This window comes from Octopus sinensis, unplaced genomic scaffold (genome assembly GCF_006345805.1).
Source record: "Octopus sinensis unplaced genomic scaffold, ASM634580v1 Contig18962_ERROPOS898185, whole genome shotgun sequence".
Classification (NCBI taxonomy): Eukaryota; Metazoa; Mollusca; class Cephalopoda; order Octopoda; family Octopodidae; genus Octopus; species Octopus sinensis.
This window is the reverse complement of record NW_021836150.1, coordinates 37461-60574: the sequence shown is the minus strand read 5'-3', so window position 1 is coordinate 60574 and position 23114 is coordinate 37461. Positions and strand designations below refer to the sequence as shown.

Sequence of the window (23114 nt, the reverse complement as noted above, 5' to 3'; positions counted from 1 at the left end):
GGATGTTAGACTTCAATAAGCTGATTGTAAAAACTCAACTGAGCATTTCTTTATTGCATAAACACTGTTGGTGTTAAGCTACCACTCTTGGCTACCCATCACTTGAAAAGCCTAACCCCTGCTGGGATTTCTCAATTACAGTTTCTCAATATAAACAATGTGTATAATACTGTGAATTTGTGTGTGCGTGTGTGTGTGTGTGTGTGTGCATTGCAATACAAACACAGGGAGAGAAAAATAGAGAATGAGAAAGAAGAGGGGTTGTGATTTTGTAATAAAGATTGATTGGAATGGTTGGAAAATGTGAGATGTAAAGACTATTTTTTTAATTTTCGCCATGTGATCAATCAGATGTGATTAGTTACAGAATGTTTGTAGACTGGTGCCAAATAAAAATTCACTATTGCACTATTTAAAGGGAAATATGCTGTTATACTTATATCTATTACATGGGAGTGGAATTAGTGTTTCCGGAAAGAAGAAAAAAAAAAAACTATGAATAATTGAGCTTTTCCTTGTCAAAAACTGATCACGATGTTTTTAGTTTATAAAACCATTACAGATGGGTTTTTTTTTTCCTTTTTTTAATCATAAACCATGCTTTGTAGTCATGTGTGAAGTAACTGTACAGCATTTGCACTGTTTCTATGAGAAACAGAAAAGGGAGGTGGAGAGAGAGAGAGAGAGAGAGAGAGAGAGAGAGATTTTTAACTGCCAGTAGAATTTTATTTGTGTAACTTTCAACCTGAAACTGTGTGGGTTCGTTGAATGGAGGTCACTGCAAGCAATGGTGTGAAGCAAGCATGACGTCTTACAACTGACTAAGCACTGCATGGTGCTAAGTGTTGGAGACTTTTAATTTCTTTATCCTCTGCAGTTAACCAAACATTGGCAAGGTTCACTAACTCTTCTCTTTTATTTCATTCATCCCACACATCACTGACTTAAGAACATACACATACACACACACACACACACAGACACAGAAAATGACAAAGTAGAAACAGAGTTGTCGGCAGGGTTTCTATTAATTAAAAACTGTTAAGTTGCAAGAGTATTGCAATCACTGCACATTAATGCAAATGGAGAAAGAAAACACAAAAAGTTAATAATATTTTTCCTCATTGTTTTATATTTTTACCTTATTTGAAAAGTTTGAGACATCTTTTAAAGATGAAAGACAAAAGCAGTAAATATGCTGCCTTAACCATTAATGAATGTAGCTGCTGTTTATGGTGTTTATTTGTATTTCTGTGGCATAACAACTTGGAATAATAAGACAATAAATGTAAACTGGGTTTTATGAGAAAGGTTTTGTTGCTAAAACTTATCTGTAGAAGACTATTGAAATTGAAAGAAAAAATATCATACTTTTCTGTAGGAAAGTAGTAAAACTAACACCAGAAGTAACATATCAGCCGCATTATCAAAGACAACTGTTCCAGTGTTTTGAAAAAAAGCTGATTAAGAAAAACTTTTGGAACATTTTCAAAACATTACCTATACAAGTGGTCTTATAGTTTCACTGCATCATCATGCATACAAGTGTGTGTGTGTGTGTGTGTGTAATACCTTTTATCTGGTTAGAAATGCTAGTTAAATTTTTATTTGATTTATCATAAAGATTTCTTTGAAATAGTCTCAGGGCCAATTTTAAATAAAGTTGTAATTATAGTTGACTGACTGGATTAACATTTTAATTCTGTAGAAATTAAAGTTAAAATAATCTCGTGTGAGATTAGAACAGAAATCTTGAAAGTAAACTGAAAGTGGTTTGTCTAGCAGGATTCTACTACATGTCCCTACATACATAGAAATGAAATTTTATTTCTTTAAGTTTTCAAAATTATTCCCAAATGAATCATCAAAAATGTATGAGATGACTATTATTTTACAGTTAGTAAAATAAATGTTTTAGAACGGTTTTATTTTCTAATTTGAAATTAAGCTGTAAGCTGGTTTAACCTGGCCTTTAGGCACCTTTAGCAAGCATTTGAACCAAGTACTCTCGCCTCAGTACATATCAATATCTTGATGTACTACTTCATACTATAGTAAAACAAATCAGTTTTTTTTTTTTTTGTGTGTGTGTGTGTGTGTGTGTGTGTTTTAATCTATCTCCAATCTTGGAGGCTCTTCTAAGGTAATGGACATTTCCATTTCTCCTCTGACTAAACCATTAAAAGAAAAAAATTATCTGAAATTATTAATACAGTATCATTTCTGATAAGCTGTTCTTTTTGTTATTATTTTAGAAATTTCCTTAAGTAGTTTATTAACTACTTTGTGTCCAAGTGCAATATGCTAAACATTTAGTTGTCAACATGTGACAAAATTATATCTTCTATTCTATCCATCAACTCAATGAAAATGGAAGCTGTGAACTTGGAGATATATTTATTACATTCAAAGCAATAAAATGGGTAAATAACAAGATTTAGTAAAAGTGTCCATAGGAATGAAGTCTTCTTCAAAAGATATAAGTAATAACAGTTTTGTTTTATCTAGAATTCTTCAATAAATAATATAGGTTTCATAGACTTAGAGAAAGGAAATAAATATCAGTGTTTTCAATTTAGCATGCCGATTGGTCTTAGCTTCCAGCCTTGGGCATACTAATCTACTTCCACTCCACAGTCTTTTCTTCTGATATTGACTATGAAGAGGTTTTGGTAAGATTTTTTTTTATCAAGATTTTTATCTTTTGTATTGTAGAATCTTCATTTTCATTACAGTAATCTGGTGCTTCAGTTCCTGTTTATACTACTGAGGATGCATAAATTGTATATCTTTTGTCATTATGTTGTGTTTTCCTTACCATTGGTTTGCTGCTATTCTTTATTAGATAATTTTTCTGATCCTACAGAAGCTATTTTATAAATAACTTTCTAATTGCAGTGGTTTCATGCCTTCTTCTGTTCATAATCAATATTTTCTTGGTGTCTGCTCTTACTTTCTTGATTTATCTATCTATTTTCTCCACTTAATTCCAGTTTAGTTCGTTGTAACAGTAGCATATTAGTGGAACAACCAAAGCTTTGATGTCTCCTATTTTATTATTAACATTTCTGCTTTAAAAGTTGGTCAAATGTATCTTTAATATTTATTCTTTCTAACTTTTTCATTCAGTTGTGGATATTATGCTATCTGTCTCATTCTATTTTCACTGTTTCACTATCATGCAAGATATACAGCAAAAGATTTTGTGAGTTTTCTTCTTAGAAAGAAAATCTATTTTGAAGCATTAATTCCTTATTACTTGTATTGACATCCATCAGTCTCTCTTACAATCACTTATCCTTACTGAGATACATCATTCTCTCTTACCTTCATCCGTCTTTTTTTTCCTATCCATCACTCCCACACATTACTTTCTGTATCATTTGTTGTTGACATATATAAGTATCTCTCTCCCATTACACTTCTTTTCTCTTTTCTGTTACTCTTTTTCTGATCACTCTGTCTCTCTTTCCCCATCACTCTACTCCTACTGTTTTTCTATTCATTCTCCTTACTAACAACCAAATGTAGCTTCCTATCACTGTCTCTCTTCTATTACTACCTCCTCTACTTCCCTTTCTGGCTTGTACCCCTTCCCCCTTAGTGTAATCACTCTTCTATCCCTAACTCATTTACTCATCTTGTCAGTCATACTGCCTTGAATGAATTCAGATAATGTTGAATACAGAAGATTCTTTAGTGTTGCTGGGGACAAGACAATATCTTTAGTGCTAGTATTATAATACACTGCATTTAATAGTCTGTAAAGTGCTTAGCAAAAGAGCAATGTACAGTAGAGAGGACCCTGTAGTTTTGCTGTGGACAAGACAACTACCTTAGTGCCGATGCCGCAATGAAATGCACTTAGTACACTCTGTAAAGTAGTTGATGTTAGGAAGGGCATCCAGTCATTACAACTGTGAAGATGGAATATATGAGGAAGACATGGTTCCCTCTCCCAACTCATCAGTAACACCAAATAAGGACTGACTTGGACTGTGACTATTCATGCACAGGTGCCAGGGGACGCTGGCAATGGCCACGATCGGTTGGTGGTTTTTACATATATATATATATGTAAATATGTGTGAGTGTGTATGTATCTGGCTTGAGCCTGGTGCAGCCTCCTGGCTTCCCAGACCCCAGTCGAACCGTCCAACCCATGCCAGCATGGAAAATGGACATTAATGACGATGATGATATATGTGTGTGTGTGTAATATATATATATATATGTATATATATATATATATATATATATATACATACACGCATATATGTATATACATACATATATGTATATACATATATATGCATGTACATATGCATATATATATATAAAGGAATACAAAAAATGGGACAGTGCGTGTATATATACACATATATGTATATATTATATATTCATAGGTGCAGGCATGGCTATGTAGTAAGAAGCTTGCTTCTCAAACACATGGTTCTGGGCTCTGTCCCCTGGCATGGGCAAGTGTCTCCTACTATAGCCTTGGGCTGACCAAAGCCTTGTGAGTGGATTTGGTAGACAGAAACTGAAAGAAGCCCATTGTATGTTTGTGTGTTTTTCCCCCTGCCATCATTTGTCATCCAATGTTGGTGTGATTACATCTCTGTAATGGAGTGGTTTGGCAAAAGAGACTGATAGAATAAGTCCTAGGCTTACAAAGAGTAAGTCCTGGGGTCAATTTCTTTGACTAAAACCCTTTAAAGCAGTGCTCTAGCATGGCTGCAGTCAAATGAATGAAACAAGTAATGATATAAAGAATATGATGATGGCTGCCCCCTCATTATCGAGTATGGCCATTGCATGAAGCTTAACTGTTATTGGTGCTGTGATCGAATGTGACTTTTATTTGCTTTTTAAGGCTACAGCCAGCCATTCAGTTGAGACTCACAGCACTATCAACAATCATGAACAAAATTGTTATCGTGCAATGCCTGTACAAGAAGATTTTTTTTAAAGTGAGGAAAGGCTGTGCACTGAGTCAATCCCACTCACTAAGCAACAGCAGCCATAATCCGAAAAGAACAAGTCAACATCATCAGTAACCACTGAGCCGCAGGTTTTATGTCGGAGTTATCCCAGTTACCTGAGTTACCTTCTCATAGAAGGATGCCCTAACAAAGTTATAAAGAATATATATACATGCATACATACACATATCTATATACATATATTTGTATATAAATGCATATATATACACCTGGTTGTTGTTCCCTCACCTGTGTTTTGTCATGTTTTCTGTCAATTTGAACTATATATATATATATTCACACACACACATTACCTGAGAATCTATATTACAAGATGGCATTGGCTTGTTAACGTGTGATTAACTCAGCTCCTAGAGAACCTTGAAGACTTGTGATTAGATAGGATTTAACTGAAATTTAGGTGGTCTCTGACTGAAATATATTACTGTCAGTGTACTGTACATAAAATATGCCTTTCGTTCGATCAGCATGTGGTTGAGTGAATATAACCATTGTCAAAGGATCAACATATGGCTGAGTGAATATGATTAGATCTCTACATCCAACTGCATTTCTCTCATAATACAAACTCTGTATATTGAACTTGAATGAACGTTTCATTTGTATGCAATTTTGTAGTTTGCTGAAAATATCAAATATAGGAAATTTTGGAATGTTAAGTTTGTTTACATTTTATGAAAACAGCTTATTTAGGTTAGTGCTTGGGTTAAGGTAAGTACATAACAAAGTGTGGGGAATTTTGTCATGTTTTATTCTGGCCAGGTTCAAGGGAAGAGAAACGAAGGTTCTTTCTTTAGAATGTCTCTTCCCAGTATCTAATGATAAATTTTATTAACATGTGTTTGGAATCCGGTTGAATTTTTATCGCTGTCATTGAGGTGTCTCTGCCTGACCCATTGTATTGCTTTCTAGCTATAAGTTTCTCTCTCCATCATTCTGTATCTCTGTTTCTCTCACTCTGTGTTTCCCTTATCCCTATGTTTTCTCCTTTATATCTCTGCATTTATCTGGCTTTCACTTCCACTTTTTTCTCTACCACCTCCACATAACTTTTCTTTTCCCCCACTTCTCTCTCTCTCTCTCTCTCTCTCTCTCTCTCTGAATGAGATCTTATTGTGCACACAACTATTCTCTCTTCAGGCTATATCTTTACTTATACAAGAAATCCTGGGCTCCAGTTTTCCACCATAACACAAATACTACTCCATCTTTAATAAAATTTTGATTAAAATCTATTCTACAACACGAAACTTGGGAACTATAATTGCTTCCTCTTATAGGCACAAACTAAGCCTCCTTGTAGTGGGCTTTATGATCTATCCTCCTGGACACTTCCTCAACCCATCTGATAATACTACAATAACAACACCCCTGATACTAACAACCTGACCACATGCCCTCTTCCAGCCCAACACTGGTAATTATAACACCTCTGGTCCTTCGTTGAGGAAACAGGTCATAGGAGCCAAACCAGAATAGGGATCAATCCTAAGCCCACCATTAGTAGGAAAACCTACAACTCCCAACGCTCCCAATTTTGTCCATTCGATCATTTTTGTTTATACCATTGTGTCGTATATAAATGCCAGGTAATATCACTATGTTCCAACCAGGCTAGCATTTATGCTTGAAGCATTATTGATTTCAAGCATCACTACTGGGTTCACATGAATTCATTTTCAAATCAAGCCCCCACACTTTCTAACTCAACTCTCTACACAAACTCAAGTCCCATTCCCAATACCTTATCCTGGTCCATTGTTTATGAGATTTCACCATACAATATTAACCACCATGTTTGTAAATTGTGTTCAAGGGAATCGCTCACTATCCTTCACCACCATAAAAGATTCTTCAATATAATCTTTTCATATAGGCACAAATTTTGCTCCACTTATGCCTGTTATGCAAAGTCTCTATAGTCTCTCCTAATTATGATTAAGCCTTAACTTATCACTTAGTTATGCTGGTAGCATATTCTCTCTCTCTCTTCATATATCAGCATACAATTTAGGTAAACAACAATTTAAACATACTAATAATGATAATGAAGTCTCATAATTGCATTTCTGAGTAAATAACAGATTCATAACACTAAATAATCATACATATAAATTATTATGAAATTGTATAATTTACGTAAACAACAATATAATCATACTAACAAAGATGAAAAGAAAACAAAATACTATAATTACATTTTATAGTAAATAAAGGATTGATATAATGTTAAATACCACATATTCTTTCTAAATTCCAGAAATGAACTTTTAAGTCGGTGGTAACATATTAAATTAATTTCAAAGTGCTTGTTGATGAAGTTATCATTGCATAATACTATTTCTAGTGTTTCTTTCAAGCAATAGTTACATGCTTTGGAGTATGCATTATATGGGTATGCATTTCGTATTACTCTCCAGTCATGCTGTATTGTGTCTTTGAGTTTCCATATAAGGTCCATGAGTGATATGCATTGTCTTTTGCAGCTGTTCTTAAATGACACTGTGTGGTTCCATCAGTGACACTTGAAGCTGTCACTTGTTGCACCTATATATGCATATACATGTGCACCTGTTCTTACAGTAAATTTGCATATAATTTTCTTATGCAAACACTTGTTTGCCAAAGGACATGCTTTCTTATCCCTACAATTGCATTTTTATATCACTGTTTTTAACCAGGTCATCCTTTGTGATATTCTTCTAAGTGGAATTATTATTGTTGTTATTGTTACTATTTTTGTTTTCATTGTTCTCATTACTGTCATTTTCAGTATTTTTATCATTAATATTTACAACACTCCTGCTGTTACTCATATTATCTATGCTAAAGTTGATGTTTCTGCTTATATGAGGATCATTTGGACTACCATGATTTTGCCGTCCATCATTATGGTCTTTTCCTCCTTTCTGCACCCGTGCTATTCTGGAAGGTATTTTTAGAATTTGCAATTACTAGATTCAGCTTCCTATTGTGAAGTTTATAGGCGCAGGAGTGGCTGTGTGGTAAGTAGCTTGCTAACCAACCACATGGTTCCAGGTTCAGTCCCACTGCATGGCACCTTGGGCAAGTGTCTTCTGCTATAGCCCCGGGCCGACCAATGCCTTGTGAGTGGATTTGGTAGACGGAAACTGAAAGAAGCCTGTCGTATATATGTATATATATATGTATGTGTGTGTGTTTGTGTGTCTGTGTTTGTCCCCCTAGCATTGCTTGACAGCCGATGCTGGTGTGTTTACATCCCCGTCACTTAGCGGTTCGGCAAAAGAGACCAATAGAATAAGTATTAGGCTTACAAAGAATAAGTCCCGGGGTCGATTTGCTCGACTAAAGGCGGTGCTCCAGCATGGCCACGGTCAAATGACTGAAACAAGTAAAAGAGTAAAAGAGAAAAGAGTATATTTGAGGTCATTTGACATCACATAGGACAGTTTCATCATATGCCTGTTAAAAATTTTATAGTATCTACAGGATTAAGGGAAATGTCTATCTAATGTGGAGAATAATTCTTTAGTAATGTTAGATGCTACATGTAATCTGAACTCCAGAGTAAACTATAAGATGTGACCTTTATTAAGCTTATTAGGTTAGCATAATTGTTGTCATGCTTAAGTAAACAACAGATTGATGTAACTAAAGATATAGAGCTATGCAGATTGGAATTTAAGTTAGAGTTAGCTTTCTTTATTCCCATTATAATCATCATTCCTTCAATGATTTCCTTTGAAGTAGAATGCTTACAAACACAAGAAATAAGGAATTCTTCCAGCCTATATATTTGCAACTTTATAATCTTAGGGTGTTCATCTATCTTCTTAAAAGTCGAGATATGTCTGTGCTTGAGAATGGACTAAATAAGGGATTTGTTCATTTTACATTGCACATTTTTGATTTTTGATTTCCATTGATTTATTTTTGCCTGTTTATTTCATATTTTATGTTTTTGATTGTTTTTCTATCAATTTGTTTTTGACATTTTTATCTTTTTATCTCTTTGTATTTCTGTGTCACTCTTTGTCATTAGAATGCTAAAAATAGTATATAGGTATAAAACAATGGGAAACTATAGGTGATCCAGTAGTGCACTGGAAGCCCATTCACCTGAATATTTGCAGGTACACATATTGTTGGATCATATTAATGCAAGAATGTGTATAATGCGTGAAGCACTCAGTAATTACCAACTGATACTAACACACAAAAACAATTGTGAGTGATTCAGATTAAAATCTGTTTCTTCCATCTTGTATTAATAATTTTTGATATGAATTCTGTGTATATTAATGAATTTTCACATGTATATCCAGTAAAAGGAGAATTCCTGCTGTATTTGGTAGCTGATTCCCATAGAGGGGCTATACATATGTATATGTATAGCTAATCTAATCTAATATCTATAAAATTAGTTTTCTGTGTGTTTGTGCATGTGTGTACAAAAATTTAATGTACCTCAATAACTTCTACATCTTTCATCTGATTTCTTAAAAAAATTATACACAGCTGCTTCATATCCTAGACCCAAACATAGGCTACTTAGATTTTAAAAACTCTATATTGGGGCTTCTAGAGCAATGGGAAACCAACAATAAATGATTCCTATTCATTTGCTTTAATCAGCTGCTCTTTCATACTTTTTTTAATCTTTTTATAAAAGTGAAAGGATTTTGTCTATTTATTTCCACTGTCCACCAGCAATGGTGATTAAATTGACTAGGAATACTGAATGCATACATTTCCACAATTCTCAACCGATTTTCACCAAATTTTACACACACATTACTTATGTCCCAAGGATGGTCATGCACTAAACATTTTGTCCAGATCTCCCGTGTAAAAGTACCTAAATGGACATATTTTTTGTATGTAGGGTATTTCATATTTTTTTAATCTTTTTATAAAAGTGAAAGGATTTGTCTATTTATTTATTTTGACTGCCCACCTGCCATGGTGATCAAATTGACTAGGAACACTGTACGTGATGAATATCCAATACCAAACAATCTTAATCTCCATATTTAAACTGCATTAAACTTTAGCAGGCTTACCTTACCTATTCTGAGTTACTTGAAAAGTGATGTTCCCTTCCCTCTCTTCTATTTGTTGATACCATTGCTAACCTACCAATGCGTTGTTTCACTTTAAGGATGCTTATTTACCCATCCATTATGATATTTCGACTGTTGTCCATTGTTTCAAATATGTTTTAGCATTGTCATTCTAGCCTTTTCCAAACAATCACATATGATTCGTCCCAAAAAAATCAACCTTTAAATAATAGTTTTGCTTCCACTGGTGAAAGCTGTATGTATCTTTCAGAAAGTTCCATACCAATTTAACTTTATACAACATTCGCTGTTAGTTTATGTACAGGCTATGTAGGAAGACAGAATAAAGGGGCTTTTGTTAGCTTATCTCTCCGAAAAAATAGCTCCCTTTGCTGCTGAAAAAAATTAACTCACAGAGGGGAAGTTTCAATGTCTTCCTTCAATTTCAGTACACCATTTATGTGGCTGTTTCTGACAAGAAATTTTGCTTTCATGTAAAACAATCATATTTTGTAGTCGATATTTGTAATCTACTCCCAAAACACTTCAGTAGCTCCACTTTGCATCGCTTGCAAACTTATATGTTCTATGATCATTAAAGTGCAAGGACCTCCACAATAACCAGCCTTCAATTTGATATTCCATTCCTAGGTTAATTGGAAATGCAGACTGCTGTATGACTCATAAACCCTCCCAGTAGTTCAATTATTTGATGAAAAAAATACCACCAAAGCAAATTAAACTGTCCAAAGGATGGGTGTGTTTGCTAGTAGTTATGTATATGTGTATATATATATCATCATCATTTAATGTCCACTTTCCATACACACACACACATATGTATATAAATATTCAAAACCAAAGGGTTGCAACACATGTTCTTCTACCTGAGAATTAGAGGTTTAAAGCGTTCCATATTACAAGGTAGTGTACTACTGAGAATTAAGATTTTATCAAATAGAATTATTTATTTACAGAAAAGCTTTACACTTATCCTCATTGAACCTAGAAGGTCATGCCTGCAAAGTGAACATTTTGTTGTTTGTGAGTGCAGCTGGCAGAATTGCTAGATCATTGAGACATATGCCTTGTGGCATTTGTTCTGGAGTCAAATCTTGCTGAGTTAAACTTCAGTTGTCATCCTTCCAGTCAAAAACTGGGTTTGATGGCACTGACTATCTCACTTTCCCTCGAATTTGCTTAGCTTGTGCCTAAATCAGAAATTACTATATCATTTTTGTTATCTTTCTCAGATGAAATCATTATTATTTATATCATTCCATCATTTCATGCATCTTTTCCCTTGTAACACTAGGTATATCACAGTGTTGTTGTTTAGCTCCAAGTCAGCTCTTTCACCAGACCTATGATCAAATGTGATCCAACTATGATTATTCCATCCTTTTCTTGATTATTGCCTACCTGATAACATTATGTAATATGTCTTCTTATCGTTTCAACATAGTAGAGTGAAATGTGAAGATTTGGCTTCTATTTCAAGTAAACCAAAAAACCGCTTAGGCCTACACCCTTTATTAATTGGTAATAAGATATCAATATTTTTTAGTTCTAATACCAGTGGTTTGATAGATTGTATTTGTGTTAGAGTGTATGTATGTTGTGCAAGCGGTTTTCGAACTATATTTACAGTGCTTTGTTGTTGTTGGTTTCTTTTGATTGTTTGTTTTTTTTTGTTTTCGTCTTTTTTTTTTGCAAGGTATTATTTTATTGAGATTGGAGTCTTGTATAAAAATGCATTATTATGTTGAGAAAGTTCAGCACAGAATGTGCACTATGCATAGTAATGCTATTTTTAGCTTATGGATATTTCAATAAGCTTGTACATGTTCCTTTCTATCATGCATAAAGCAGCAATTGTAAATAGTATTGCCTGTATTCATATGCCACATTAATTATTTCAATTTTGAGGTTCTTGTACTTTTGATAAATTTTGTTGTATTTTGATAATAAGCTGGTTTTTCAGGACCCTTTTCATTACATGCTAGAAACAAGAGAATCATAATCAATATGTTCTATACAGATTCTAATCAAGCTCAAAACACACTTTGTTGTGATATCATATGTTATCCTTCTGAGTTTTCATTTTTCAGCTACTTATATACTTCGTCGTATTTTCTCTTTCTCTTTGCAAAATTAGTACTGATTCAAATCTGGTTGTAGTAGTTGCTTGTATAGAGTACCCGAGGAAGATGTGTTTCTCTATCCAAATCTGCTTTAAAAAATTAACTCAAGAACTTTTCCATTTTAAAGGCTTTTGAATATGTCTAAAACGTTCTTATTTTATTTGCAATTGGTTTTTTTTTTCTATTTCTTTTTTATATACTTCCTTGAATTTATTGCTATTCCTCCCCAAGATGACAACAAATACTTATATAATCTCTCCATTTGTTTCAGAAATTTGACGTTTCAGTAATTAATTGAATAAGTTTGCATTTATTATTGTTACTGTTTTTCCATTCTCTAATATTCAGTCTAATTCTAAATTGTTATTGTCATCACAATAGTAATATTTCTTTCTAACATATAAACTGGAATTCAGGGGAGTGGTTTAGTTGAAACCATCAACCACAGTACTTTACTGGTACTTAATTTTACTTATCCTAGGTGGGGTGAAAAGTAGGTTGACCTCTGTGAGATTTGAACTCAAAATGTAAGGAGTCAAAACAAATACATTCTCGCTTGCTACCTTTTATAGTAATAGTAATAATGTTTTAAATCAACAACAATAATAATAATAATCCTTTCTACTATAGGCCTAAGGTCTGAAATTTTATGGGAGGGGACTAGTCAGTTACATTGACCCCAGTGTTTCACTGGTACTTTATTTATCGACCCTCGAAAAGATGGAAGGCAAAGTCGACCTCAGCAGAATATGAAAATGCAGATGGACAAAATACCTCTTGGCATATCTCCAGCATGCTGATGATTCTGCCAGCTTGTTGTCTTAATTAATAAATAATAATGATGATGATGATGATGATGGTTTCAAATTTTGGCCCAAAACCAGCAAATTTGAAGGAGGGGTGTTAGTCAATTACATTGACCCCAGTGCTCAACTGGTATTTATTTTTTCAACCCCAAAAGGAGGAAAAGCAAAGTTGACTTCAGCAGAATTTGTACTCAGAAAGTAAAGGTGCCGAAATACCGCCAAGCAGTTGGCCCTGTGGGCTAACAATTCTGCCATAATGATAATAATCATACAATTCTCAATGATTTCAGCCAATGCTTGAATTATATAGGTTTGTAGAGAAACCATCTTAAAAAAGTGAAAAGCTCAACTTTATTGAAACAAAACTCACTCCCAAAATATTGGGAAGAGTTTTAACAGGAGCAATTTTACCTAAAAGCCAATTTATGAATCCATTTCAACAAACTTTCAATAAAGAATGTAAATATTTGTCTGACCAATATTGAAGTAAATCATGATCCATTTTAGCTTTATTTCTAATAATATTTTCCTTCAGTCAATCTATATCAAACACAGCTGTGTTTCTCCATAGGCTGCTGCAGTTGAATAACTTATAACTTCAAACTGCAATATGATATAAAAGTTTATATGATTTTGTGACTTGATTTTTATTACAGTGGGTGTGAATATGCATATGCGTGTGCATCAGTGTGTCTTTGTGCAACTGGGTGTGTAGTGACTATGATGCATCACATATCAGCTGACAATTTCCCTTCAGCTATAATTGCTATAACACATTCCTTGTATTTTTCTTGAATTTTAAAATAGTAATTTGAATAATATTTTTTCTCAACACTTTGTTTTGTTTTTTTTCTTACCATAATATTCAGAGGAATAATTACTTGTGTTCCATCTGCTTACATCTACTTTGTAATCTGTATGAGAGAGAAAGAAATTGATTTTAGGTTTAAGATTACTAAGAAGGAGGGGGAAGAAGAAACATTGTCTCTTTTTTTTTTTTTTTCCTGATTCATACAGGCAGCATTGATTAAATGATAGCAGTTTCCAAATCTGTGTGAGATGTTTAAAGCTAGAGAAATAAATTTTGAATTTTAGTTTCAAGGTGCCATAGTCCAATAAATAATTGCTTATTGTATTGTTGAGAAATTTTGCTGAATCTCTAAAATCAACCAATATTTTAAATGGCCTGTCTGTTATGATATTTATTTGGGACTTAGAGTGAATTAATTACCATATGGAAGCAAGATCAATGTGCTTCTATAGACATGGAATGGAAATGAATGATGCCCCTTGGTATGAAACAGCATGCAATTGAATAGCAAACTGAGAGTGAATGAAATTAAAAATTGGTGTATTATTAAAGACATTTGTCAGAGCATATAAGCTACACAACCTACATTAATAATGATGGTTATTAAAGTAACAAGATGGATAAATGGATGATGGTATATAATAGTCTATCTCAAAGAGGCAAAAGCAAACATACAAGTCCTACTCCAAGCTAATAAATGCAAAAACTGAATCTTTTTGACTGTTAGGAAGAGAATAAATATTCAACTTTTTTGAAAGAGCACTTTAGCAGAGTTAGTTTGAGGGTTATCTAAGAAAGCAAAGTCTACTAATGTAATTATCAAACATAGGTAAAAATACTGCAGGCTTGTTTCATCAATATTAACATAGGCCTTCAGAGTTTTTAAAGATGAATACTCTTTTAACCTCTAACCATTCAATTTTAAAGTATCATTGCTTATTATCATTCAGCTATCTAATAAAATTAGTATGTGTCTTATAGTTGGTTAGAATTAATAATTAAGAGTATTCTATACTCTTTTACTTGTTTCAGTCATTTCACTGAAGCCATGCTGGAGCACTGCCTTTAGTCGAGCAAATCGACCCCAGGACTTATTCTTTGGAAGCCTAGTACTTATTCTATCAGTCTCTTTTGCTGAACTGCTAAGTTACGGGGATGTAAACACAGCAGCATCTGTTGTCAAGCAATGTTGGGGGGACAAACACAAACATATGCACACATATATATATATACACACACACTCACACACACATATATATACAATGGGCTTCTTTCAGTTTCTGTCGACCAGATCCACTCACAAGGCTTTGGTCGGCCCGAGACTATAGTAAAAGACACTTGCCCAAGGTGCCACGCAGTGGGACTGAACCCGGAACCATGTGGTTGGTAAGCAAGTTACTTACCACACAGCCACTCCTATGCCTATGGAGATTTTTTTTTTAAATTTCAGTATTATGTATTAATTAAAGGCTCACTAAGCAGCAATGGTTAAATTAAAGCTGTGTACATTTGTATTTTAACATCACATGTACATGCAATCTCAGAAAGATCTTCACTGCAATAACTGTCACTGGGAAGAATCATCCTTACAGACAGTGTATATGAAAATACTCTGAGCTGGACTAGGAATGATGTCATTGGATTGTAAAACCTTTGTTTCTGAGTAGTTAGACCTCATCAATCACAGATACGGAATCCATCATTCATATCCCACTAAGAACTGCAAAAACTAGATTTTCTGGCATGTGCAATGCTTTTTCAAGCTGTAATTGATCAATTAAAACTCTCTTAGCAACAATGATTAAACTAAACATGTGTATACAGTTTCATGTACACTGAAAATTGAAAATATCTTCATTGCATTAACTGTCTTGGAGGAAGAATTTTCTTTGTAGACAATGTATGTGACAACACATCAAGTTAGGCAATCGATGACATCATTAGACTTGCCAAAGCATTGCACATGCCAGCAAATTTGTACATAAATCAACAACAATAATAATAATAATAATCCTTTCTACTATAGGCCTAAGGTCTGAAATTTTATAGGAGGGGACTAGTCAGTTACATTGACCCCAGTGTTTCACTGGTACTTTATCGACCCTCGAAAGGATGAAAGGCAAAGTCAACCTCAGCAGTTTGTACATAAAAATAGCACTTCTTAGTAAGTTATAAGTAATGGATTCAGTGTGAATAACTGATGAAGCATAACCATATGAAAACATCTGTCTTCTTGTGGGGTTAAGAAGTTCACCTCACAACTTCTTTGTGTGTCTTGAGCAAACAAGTGTGGGCAGATTTTATATGGAAGTCCATCGTCTATATGATTGTGGAATGGAGTGTTGAAAATCTTCAAATTGACACTACTTGGGTGGCAGTAACATTTGTTGAAGTCACAGATAAACAGTATGCTCTGTATTTCAGTAGTTTGATGTACGAAGACCAGTGGATACATCTTAATTAGGAAAAATAAGACTTAGCATCAAAATGATCTTGGTACACCAAGCCACTGAAATGGAGCACATATCGCTTAACTGTGACTGAACAAATTTTATTGCTGGACAAGTAGTGTTAATCCAGAGATACCTAGATGCACACAGATATATTTGTATTTTCATAAAAAACACCATCCGAGTGTAGCCGTCTGCCAGCCTCGTCTGGCACCTGTGTAGGTGGCACATAAAAAACACCATCCGAGCGTGACCGTCTGCCAGCCTCGTCTGGCACCTGTGTCGGTGGCACATAAAATCACCCACTACACTCTCGGAGTGGTTGGCATTAGGAAGGGCATCCAGCTGTAGAAACACTGCCAGATCTGACTGGCCTGGTGCAGCCTTCGGGCTTGCCAGTGCCCAGTTGAACCATCCAACCCATGCTAGCATGGAAAGCGGACGTTAAACGATGATGATGATGATGATAAGTACACATTTATATATTCATATATACTGGAGCCTGCCAGCATGCCAGCCCAGTCAAACTGTCCAACCCATGCCAGCATGGACATATATCTATTCGCAAATGTAAAGTGTTACTGTTCTGCATGCAAGATCGTTACTGATAAGATTAGAATGATATCATTAATAGAATCATTCCAGTCAAGAATCATTCCATTCTTATTAATAACAATCTTGTGTAGTAAATACTTCCTGTTGTTGTTCAGTCAAATTGGAGATTTGATGTAAAATGTTTTCCTTATTATTCTAAGACAGAAATTACCAAAGAACCTGCAACTAATTTATTCAAGTCACCTGTAAGGAATCATATAATTTTTTTTTTTATAATATTTAATGTCAACTGTTGGATTTTTAATTCTATTTCTTTGCAGTAATAGATAAACAAGGCTTGAATGTTAAATATGTTTATAATATTTTTTTTAAAGGCAGATATTTTACTTTTGATTCACTTTTATACAAAAAAAAAATGTAAACATATACAAACTTTGCAAAGTGTAATTACATATGAAAATACTGAATAAACATGAAATATGTAAATTCAGATTTCCATAGAATTCTAGTTTACTAACCAAAAAAAAAAAAGGTAAATTAAACTAATTAAAACTAGAACACTTAATTGTACATACACACATACCTTGATTTCAAATTGTAATACATATTTTGCCTGCAGAAATTGGAATATCAAGCACAAAGTCTACGACAGTCAGTTCTTCAGGAACACCTGGCAGAGAAATCTTTATTTCTGGAAAACATCCACAATATCCTGTTATAACACAGAGGAATCATCAGACTAAGACAACTCCCTTTGCAAGTGGAAGTTCTCGAATTGAACGTGAGTGAACAATGAATCAGATTTTACTTTTGATTTTACTCTGTTGTATTCATCTTTCAAATTCATCTCAGTAAAATGTTTTAAAAGTGTACCACATTTCTGCAAGAGTTTATTTTGAAACCTTTTAAGAATAAAAAATAAACAATTAGTAAATCTGCACAAATAAAAATTTGAAAATAAACTATTTAAGTCTTGTGGGAACAAGCATTTGAGTGGGTAACATTTTCTTGAAAATAATTGGACCTACTTGTCACTGCATTCAACAGTGCTTGCTATTTTGCAATTCATCACCCCACCCTTCATTCCTCCCCATGCATCATTCACATGCATCATGGAGACCTTGAGAACATCCTTCAGTAAGGTCATGCTTCCCTTATTACATTTAACAGCAAAAATACATCATGCTCAACTCGTATCAAGAATACCAGGATTCTCTCCTGGAGAAAGCACATCCTTTGTACAACTAGGACTGCATCTAAAAAGCTGACCCTTCTCTACAGATCCATAAAATATTTCAGAACTCTAGAAGGTTCAAGTGATACCCTCAATGGAGTACTACTTACAAATCTGAGATGGTGCTGCTGTGATATACAGTTATCCTGGACAGCATCCAGAGAAGAACCACTTGACTGACTGGTGTTTAATCACGAACAGGCAAACTTCAGCCTCTGACCCACAAGCAAGCTGTCTTTCCTTTCTGTCTTTCAATGTCACTACTATAAATCCTCTGTTTCTCAGAGGGGAATGGTCTTGTACCATCCCCAGTCAAGCAACACCAAACTTCATCTCTCATTACCTTTGTTTCTTACAGTTCCCTCAGTTGACAGTGCCAAGACCTTCCCTAGAACATTAACTCTCTGAAAACCTTACCCTGCTCATGTCTTCCTGCAGGCATTGATCTCAACGGTTGAAATGACACATTAACAGCATCAAGTGCACTGATCTTAGAGGGCCGACAAATTCCATGAGTACTACCCCTTCTGCCAGGCTCAACAAATAGAAAGTGTATATGTGTGTGTGTGTGTGTGTGTGTGTATATATATAATTGTTTTGAGAAAGAAGATTGATTAGAAATTCTCTCACAATATAGAGATTTGGACCTAGAAGTGCTCAAGGGTAACTTGAGATGAAAGCTATAAATATGTAATGTGAGAAAACAAAAGACCTGGTAATTCAATCCGCAAACATGACTCCAATTAGAGATGGATTTAAAGGACAACTATACATGATAGATTAAAAATTTATTAATGCACAGACATTTTCTTTTTAAAGTCTATAATTAAATACATATATTAAAAATGTATGTGCAAAGTAATAGATTTTAAAGAATCTCTGGATTCAGACATAAAAAACGTTAAAATATGCATGTATAAGTAAAAATATTGGAGAAAGTCTGACGTCTGAATTTTAACTCTGTCCTCATTGTATCTTTTAGTTTGTTTCCATCACCACTTCAAACTTTCTCCAATATTTTTAATAACTATACATACATGTTTTAACATTTTTATGTCTGAATCCTGAGATTCTTTCAAATATATTACTTTATACATATATTTTTAATATATTTATTTTACTTACAGATTTTTTTTTTAAATGTCTGTGTATTAATACATTTTTAATCTATCATGTTATAATTGCCCTTTAAATCCATCTCTAATCAGAGTCATGTGTACAGATTGAATTACCAGGTCTTTTGTTTCTTCACATTATATATATATAATTATATGCGTATAAGAAGGGATGACCACTAAGTGGACATTCAATATGCTAGAAATAGATCACCTACGATCTAGATGATCTATTTCTAGCATATTGGATGTCCACGTACTGGTCATCCCTTCTTATACGCATGTAATACAACTTTTCTGAATTTTCAGATCTTTCTATTTGCTAGGCCACTGGTTTTAAATTGATGTTAATTAAATTAATATTCAATTTATCACCCTCATTTTATATATATATATATAAAATAAATGAAAATTGAGTTGCTGCATGGGGGTTAATTAGTTGGTTTGTGTATCTATATTAAGAAAAGTATTCTTCTATGGCCCATCACCTGACTTTATTTGTGTACTCTGACTACATTGTATGTTTTTGTCAAGAAGTGCTTTGGTCACCACCTACAGGCAATCCTGCAGCTCTTTGGTTATGGTGGCATTTGCAGTTGTTTGTTTTACAATTATTTTTCTTTTTTATTTCCCTCCACCTACGAAACACATAAGTCACCTATCTTCCAATTTACCCTTCCTTACTTTAATCCAGTGTGTCATGAAGAAGATATATTTAAGTTAATCTCTCTTCTTTAAAACTAGATTAGTTGTCTTTTGAAAAACCTGCTGATTACACTCATCACTTATTTTGCTTTTGAAGAAAACTTCCAGCTAGAGTTTATCAGCCAATTACATCCCTAGTAATTTTAACTCTTAATGTCGTAAAAGTGACACAAAAAGTTAGCCACCTGTGTGCTGAATTACTTCTGTTTTTCTTTGCACATTGATATCCACAATGAAAAAGGTCTGTATCTTTTACATTACTTAAGGTTTCTTGTCTTAAGAATGTCATTTGTTTTCCATCCCCATTCCGACACGTGATAACTCTGCAGGTCTGTGTGTCAATTATCTTTTAGTGGAAGGAACTTAAAAGGACGCAGATGATACATCACATGATAGCTTTCCTTTCAATTATCTTAAGACTCTATGCAACTATATCCAAGGACATAGTTCTGTTTCCTTTATCTTTCAGGACAGCTCTATCCAGTTATTATATCCAAGAACATTTAGTTACATTTCAGGACAAGTTACTTAGATTAAGCACTATCCATCATCTACTTGATATCTATGTAAAGAGATTATTCCTAATTTGCTATTGATATAAGTCTTTTGAAATTTTTCTAATAGTATCTTCATTAGTTACGTTGTAATATTAATATAGGCACTGTTAAAGCCACTATTGTTGGCAGTAGCTCTCATAGTGCAGTTGTTTTTATTTCCTGTTATGGATTTAACATAGAAACACAATTGCCTTTCTACAGGCTAGGCTGGAGTCTGATTCTTATCACATTTACATAAGATCATACTTTCACTTCCTTCAATAGAAGTATCAGAGTCTGTTTACTCTGCTAGTTAGGGAGGCAAATGATATTGAATAGCTTCAAAAGAACAAGATTTTTAAGCTAGAAGGATATTTTATGCCTCCCCTGAAATCTAAAAGGAAACTGTTCAAATATTTTGAATGCTGCACACTCTCCAATGTTGACAAACAAAAAAATGATAATGAAATTATGATGATGATAACAGTAAAATAACAATAACAGAAAAAAAAAAGTAATGTAGCATTTAAATTTTCCCTTTGATATTTTTCTGTTCATTATTTTTCTATTTCTATTTTCAGAAGGACATTATAAAGATACTGCAACCTCTCTATACACAGTGCCATCGTCCATTTTAATTCTGATTACCATATTGCCAATTCTTGAGTTACTCTCTGGAGTGTGATGCAATTTTTTCAGCTTGTACATTTTATTAAACAACTGGATTTTTAAATGTTGCTGCTGCTGCTACTGCTGCTGCCGCCACTCAAAGTCTAAATACAAGAAAGTAATGGACTTTTACATTTTTTTTTTTAAATTTTGTTTTTCCTCCATGAAGAACAAATCAATTTTGCTTTTGCCAACACAAAAATACAATTTACGAACAGGAAAAAATTTAAAACTAAGCATGAATTTCTATGATAATAACAACAATAATAATAACACCACAACATATACAAACAACAACAATAACAATAACAGTAACGATAATCATAATAATATTAATAATAAAGTGAAAATAAGTAAATTTCATCACACAAAGCAGAAAGTAAATAATGGTCAGTGAGCAAACTTTCTATCAGTTTCAATAATTAAGCAATTGTGAAAGTTGCCATGGCAATATTAACAAACAACAACAACAACACTATCACTGGCATCCACAAACACAACTATAAACAAAATAGGAAAATGGAACACACAGCAGCTAGACAATAGAACATAAAACACCTGTTTCTGAAGAGTATCTAAATACCAAGTATTGTTTATACAATGTAGAGTTGCCAAAGATACTATAATGATAATAATAATTAGATTATAAGGAGAATGAGAAGTTGCAGTGTTCATTCATTCCAAAACAACATGAAATTTTAAATATTAAATTCTACAGCAATTACAAGAATAAGAGCTGTGTAATGAGAAGGGAGATTAAGAATAATCAGCAATAATATTAACATTTAAAATTCATCATATATATATATATATACATACACACATACACATATATATATAATATATATGTATATATATTATATATATAATATATATGTATATATATATAATATATATATAAATGAGAGGCAAGGTAGGAGAGAGAGAGAGCAAAATAAAAAGAATGAGAGACAGCGAGCGAGAGAAAGATTGCATGCTAATGCTTAATATATCGCTGTGAAACAGAATAAATAAATCAATAATGGTCTCATGAACTACATGAGTATTCTGTTTTGTGTTTTTTTTTGTATATATATAATTGTGTGTATGTATATAAATATGTATGGGTGTGGTTGTGTGTGCATGTGTGACATGTATATATGCATGTGTGTGTGTGTGATGTATTAATGTGTGAGCATATAGCAATATTCACATACATGTGTATGTATATATATATATATATATATGTGTATATATATATATATACACATATACAATGTAGAATTATATATATATAAACATACATTACATGCACACACCCACTCACAGATATTCCTAGCAGATGTCCTTGGATGGATATATCTAAAGAATTGTTGAAACTTCAACCAACTCAGAACACTACTGGAAAGTCATTAGCTTCTTCACAGATGCTAAAATTTTCTTTTTATTCTTAATAATAAAGGGATAATGTTAGCAACGATGCTGATGACAATGACAACATCGGCATTGAAGGTGTTGATAATGATGAAAAAAATAATATAATGCTTTGTGTTTTTTTTTTTTTTTTTTTTTAATCCATTTCTGTTATACAAGAGAATGGAATTCTAACAACCAACAAAGAAATAGAAAAATAATGAAAAGAATAAATAAAAACAAGCAAATTGGAGTAAAGTGCTTCTTAAATATGGGAGAAAAAATATTACCTAACAAACTGGAATGGTATATTACTGTTGCATTTTGTATGTGATGATTTTGGTCTTGAAGTGCAATATTATTACAGGTATCCATACACATACACTCTTACATAAGTTTACTTGTGTAATATGCAGACACACATAAGCATATTCAACATTTACTTTCACTGGTAACTTGATTTGGACAATTTGATGGCAATAACCTTTGAGAAATATTTGACTACAATTAAAATAAAGACAAATTTAACACTATGTATATGACTGGATGATAGTCATAAAAAAACTTCCACTTTGGAATTTTTTGTTCATTTATTTTTGTTTTGTTTTATTTTTGTTCAACATAAAGAAAAGAAAATCTACATAAA

The 23114-nt window shown here is 33.3% G+C and overlaps 1 protein-coding gene across 1 annotated transcript in view; it reads left to right on the top strand.

Annotated features, from left to right (window-relative positions):
- Nucleotides 1-21241, top strand: part of LOC115231945 (lachesin-like) — a gene marked incomplete at its 5' end in the record, with an annotated part of 115303 nt that extends 94062 nt beyond the window's left edge. Inside the window, 2 exons of the mRNA XM_029801826.2 lie at nucleotides 17437-17598; nucleotides 20989-21241. Coding sequence (XP_029657686.1) covers nucleotides 17437-17598; nucleotides 20989-21092 — 266 coding nt within the window. The remainder of the gene's footprint in view (nucleotides 1-17436; nucleotides 17599-20988) is intronic.
- Nucleotides 21242-23114: the final 1873 nt, after the last annotated feature.